Source organism: Protomyctophum bolini, assembly GCF_963924005.1.
Source record: "Protomyctophum bolini genome assembly, chromosome: 2".
Taxonomy (NCBI): Eukaryota; Metazoa; Chordata; class Actinopteri; order Myctophiformes; family Myctophidae; genus Protomyctophum; species Protomyctophum bolini.
The window spans coordinates 46,978,572-46,983,950 of NC_137863.1; the positions used below are offsets into that span (position 1 = coordinate 46,978,572).

The 5,379-nt window shown below is 41.2% G+C and overlaps 1 protein-coding gene across 1 annotated transcript; it reads right to left on the reverse strand.

Moving 5' to 3' along the window:
• Positions 1 to 207: 207 nt before the first annotated feature.
• Positions 208 to 1,335, reverse strand: LOC308334447 (CMP-sialic acid transporter-like; the record flags this gene model as incomplete). Its single annotated transcript, XM_080791198.1, has 1 exon — positions 208 to 1,335. One exon carries the CDS (start codon positions 1,333 to 1,335, stop codon positions 208 to 210), a length of 1,128 nt encoding a protein of 375 aa, XP_080647324.1.
• Between the last annotated feature and the right edge of the window lie 4,044 nt (positions 1,336 to 5,379).

Genomic DNA, 5,379 nt, shown 5'->3' on the forward strand with positions numbered 1-5,379 from the left:
AGGTTGTTCAGGTGCGGTGCAATGCTATACTATAACTCTATAATACCTGTCTTTGTGTATGCCCTGTACAGCTGCTGTACAGTAGCTTGTGTTGTTCAGGATACTTGACAGTTGGCACTAGAAGCTAAAATGGTCACGCTTTCACTCTTTTTGACAGGTTGTAGTTCTGCACGCGCTATGCTCTATACAGTTTAGCAGCAGCTAACATTACAGCCACACCAAATCTGAGGCTGGCCTCGGCAACTTGCACATGGTCTTTGGAAGAGCATACAGGCAGATGGACACGCAGACGAGCAATGTTCCAAAGGCAAAGATGAGGTTTATCTGGAGGCGAAACAAAAGGACCGAAGCCACGGTTGCGATAAGGATGGCAGCCACGGAAGCGAAGTTCTTCACAATGTTATCCGTGTACTGTATTACGACGGATACATACATACCCCCCACACTGGCCAAGCCCACTACTAACCACACCCAGGGTGTGTAAGCAAAGTAGAATCCTTTATCGAAGATGATGGTCCTGTTAGCCTCGGAATTGAAAACGACAGCAAAGGTGATCAGGGTGCCAGACAGGTACAGCTGGATGTTTCTCACCCACAGGGACTTTGTTTCATGTGGACTCTTCAGTACCTTCTCAAAGTAAACGCCTGCGAGTGCAGAACACAGGACAGCGACAATAACGGCTCCAAATCCAACGAGAGGGTCTTGGGCCCCGGGAGTGACTTCTTCAGGTTTCCAATGGACAAGGGTGGCGCCCGCGGAAAGCACTATCACAGAGATCCACTGGCGTGCGCTGAGAGTGCGGCGCAGCAAGTACACTGAACAAAGGGCTGTGCAGGGTATCTTCAACTGGTAGGTCAGTTGAAAGGTGGCCGCGTCCAGGTTGCTCAAGGCCAGAAAGGCCATGTTGTTCTGAAGTGCGTACAGCACAGATACACCGCACAGTTTCAGCAACTCTTTGGGAATGAATACATGTTCCACAATGGAGCTTCCCAGCCGCCTGAGACCCGTTTCCTTTGCCATCATGCAGAAACTCAGTAATAACTTCATGAGCTCAGCAGTGAACACAGCAGTAGCTGAGACATACTGAGCTTGTCCTGTTGTTCTGGTGTACCGCACTGCCACTGCATACGATGCTGAGATTGTTGCCATAACGCCCAAGCAATACAATTTGAGCAGAAGACTCACAGGTCTGTTGTTAGCCATCGTTGTTCTTTCGTCGTGGATCGGGGCGGCGGGGGTCCCCCGAGCTGCGGAGCTCCGGTCTGCCTGTGCATGAGGCACCGTTCCTGGGCGGAGAGAGCCGGACAAAAGACTCACGGGTCCGCCGTTAGCCATCATTCTTTTGTTGTGGAACGGGGCTGCGACAATGGGGTTATCAGAGGGTTGGTTCGTCTCGATGCCTACTCATTTTTGTAGCTCGAGTCATCCATTATATATCCTATGTCCTGTCATACTCCTGACGTCACCAGTCCAGATATAGTCCTGTAGAAAGTCCTCAAAAAAGGAGGACTGTAGCATGCTGTAATAATTAAACTTGTATTTTCCTTTTTTAAAGTTTGACGCCTATGGCCGGCCGCACTGTTTAACCAATCCCCGCAACATATACGTCAAAACGTGCGGCTCGGCCAGGAATGGTGTGCTTGTGCTTAAAATATACTATCAATGTATTAGAAATATACTTTTATTAGTATAACAAATATGAATTGAGTATGTAATAAATTGATTTTAAGTATTTGATAGTATACACATGAAACTAATGCAAGTATATTTCAAATTAATGAATTTTATACTCCAAACAAATTTTAAGCATTATATATATATACTTCTGAAAAGTATAAATTTGCATATATTTGCATATATAACTCTTTGTTGGAGTAACCATGTTACTATACATATGAATGTGAAAAGGGGAGAGAGACTGACCAAACAAACAGACATTTCAAATCATGGTTTTAATAAAAAAAACATAAAACAACATAAATCACCAAAAAAACTCCACAACAAAACCCTAAACACAATGACCCATAACATAACTCCAGTTACTATACATACTAATATTCAAATAATAACGCAAATAAGAACAATAACACACGGTCCTTGGCACCCCAGTGTATGCTGGGAAATGGACTTCCTCTAGCCACTCCCATTTCACCTGGCAGTATTTATAGCACATTAGTACTTAATATACTTAAACTAAATATACTGAAAGTTTATACTTGTATTGTATTTATAATGTATTAAAAATACAATCTACAAATATATTTACTTAAAATATGCTAAGAGTGCATTTAAAAAAAATACAATCTAGAAATATATTTACTTAAAATATGCTAAGAGTGCATTTAAAATAATACAATCTACAAATATATTTACTTAAAACATGCTAAGAGTGCATTTAAAAAAATACAATCTACAAATATATTTTGAATTATTATATTAAAGTATATCTTACAATAAATGCATGTTCAGGATAACTTGCTATGGACTTAAAATATAATAATCACGGATGTATTTTTTATTATATTAAAGTACATCTTACAATAAATGCATATTCAGGAGAACTTGCTATGAATATATTGCTAATGGACTTAAAATATAATCATCACAAATGTATTTGTGATTATATGTATTTAAGTTAGACAAAAGTAATAACATAAAATGAATGCACTCATGAAAAGCATATTTTCATACTATTTGAAATATATTTCTCATTTAGTACACTTATCACAAATGTGCTAAATCACAAATTAATTTATGTTCACTTATATTATATTTAGCAAAAATGTACTATTAATATGATTCGAGACACTACAAGTATACATTTAACATACTTTCTGTGCTAAAAGTGTACTTATATATAAATAAATATATATATTTATAAATATATTTCTTCAACGCCGTGCTAGTCATCCCGACTGCCATTTCTCTATCCACATATCCAGCCATCAAATTTAACATGTTTGAATGTATCCAGTAAGCCAGTGAATTGCATTTTTTATGAATTGCATTTGTTTCCAAGTGCTCAAAGCGCTTTACAATGGTTCATTCATTCATACATTGGGAGGTAAAGCAGATTCACACACATTCACACACCAATGGTGGCAAGTTCACACCGACCGACTCACTGGAGGCAATGTAGGGTTCAGTCGTCTTGCCCAAGGACACTTGGACATGTGGACAGGAGGAGCCGGGATTCGAACTGCCGACCCAGGGATCATTGGTGGCTGTGACCTCCGTCCGCTCGGACAATGCCTGCAAACACTATAAGTCAATCAATGTTCCCCATTTCAATTCCCAGACATTATCCCAGTGTAGTTCCGTTGTGTCTCTACTGGCGGGGATGTAATCTCACGGACGGCTCCAGCTACGCTATCTCACCTCTAACCCTCCTACTTGTGGGAGGGCAAGATTATGGTGCATGCTGGCATTATGTGAAGTGCTGACATCTATGTGGTCTGCCAGTGAAAGTCTCAACTGTGTGTGTGTGTGTGTGTGTGTGTGTGTGTGTGTGTGTGCGCGCGCGTGTGTTCATGTTCATTTGTGTGCATGCATGCATGTGTGTGCAGTGCACCTTGCACTGCTCTCTCGCTGTCTGTCCTCTAGGCTGCATGTACATTTGATTGTACAGAAGCCAGGCGCATATTAAGGAGGCAACGTGTCGCAGATGTTTAATGTACTTCCAACTGCTCGCCGCAACAGGTGGTCCCTTTCACTGCCTGCATGGAAATGAGAAATATGGATGTTCCTGTTGGCATCTGGTGCTTCGCCTGGTGGGGAATAGAGGGCACTGGTGGCGATGGATTAGTCTTGTCCCTGCCATGGTTCAACATGCCAGGGCTGGGGCTGGAGTGGTGTTGATTTGGGGGTTCATCTCTTATGATCCTCAGTGGAGGTGTAGACATAAGGTCATGTTACAAATATCATCATTGTAACATCCTCCGGAGGCTCAATTTCTTTAGCTTTGATAACTATAACATTTTCAAACAGGTTGGGGTCATATACAAGACCCTACATGGTCTGTGCCGGCAAACAACATTCGGCCAAAATGTCCTCTCAGTACAGGGTTGTGTAGCATGGACTGGCCTTCCTCTGCGTATAAGGGATTGTGCTACATTTCCCTCTTTTAAATACAATCTGAAAAAAATGGTTGCTTGAAAACCAAAGCTGCAACCTTTCATGATTATTTTAGGTGTATTTTTTTTTATATGCTGTGTTCCCTATGTAATGTTATTATGTAAATGTATTCCACTGTTTGACTGTCTGTTTTTCCATTTAGTGTTTCCTGTGAGGACTGCCGATGGAAATTAGTAACTGTGCTATATCCGGTGTATTTACGTCCATGTGACGTCCATTAATATGCATTGTCCTGTCCAAATAAAGTCTGTGAGCGGATCTCTAGGTCTGAGTGCGAATGGGAGACCACAGTTCTGGATTGGGCTATAACGATCATGACATTTTAGTTGATTATAGGGCATGCATGACAAATAACTTAAACATACAAAGACATGACTGACAGTAAATATAGGAAATATTTATTTTATAATTATTTATAATTGTGACAAGTCACAGGTCTATTTCTGGAGCAGTGGAATCTGAGTGTGGCCGAGTGTGGCTTATTTACGAACGAGTTAGATCAACTCGCCTTCTTGTAACATTGAAAGGTAATTTATGACATTAGCCTATACCTGCTGTTGGTTTTTCACGTTGATGCGTGTGTAATAATAAAGTTCAATGGACCAATATCGCTGCTGTGTGCTGTGTTCACAGGAGAAAAAACAATATTCCATTTGGAACTGTGTTCCTGAGTTGTTTGAGAACAGCAAAGATAAAGCCATTTCTGTGAAAATAAATAATGACGGAACGGATGAGGATGTGATTTTGCGATCACGTCTATAGTGAAAGGGTCCATTTGGTTCCATTTGTACACTCTTAAGGGCCGATTCATACTCCTATTTTACCGCTGTAGTGCCGAAATGATTTCGGCTCGTCAGAAATTTTCAGTAGCACCGAAGAGACGACTTTAGGACGGTACCCCCCCATCTTAAAAGATCCCAACCCTAATTGTCTCTGCACCAGTGCTGCTAAACTGATTTATAGTGACACAAGGCCCAGGGATAGTTGAAATTATGCATTTATAATATATTACTTTGGGAGTGTGTTTCTCTAAATTAGCCCCATGCTCCCTCCCAGGACCACGGTCTTGTACGACTGCCTTTTGCTCTTAGCATTTCACACTTTAACAGCCTTGTCCTTATGAGTTAAGCAGGGCTGAGTAATGGATTTATGTTATTCACTACCAGGGTGGAACTGGACAAACAGGCACCCTAAGGTAATGGAAGAAGGCCATTTGGAAGGCCCCTCGTTGCTCCTCAAGAGTCG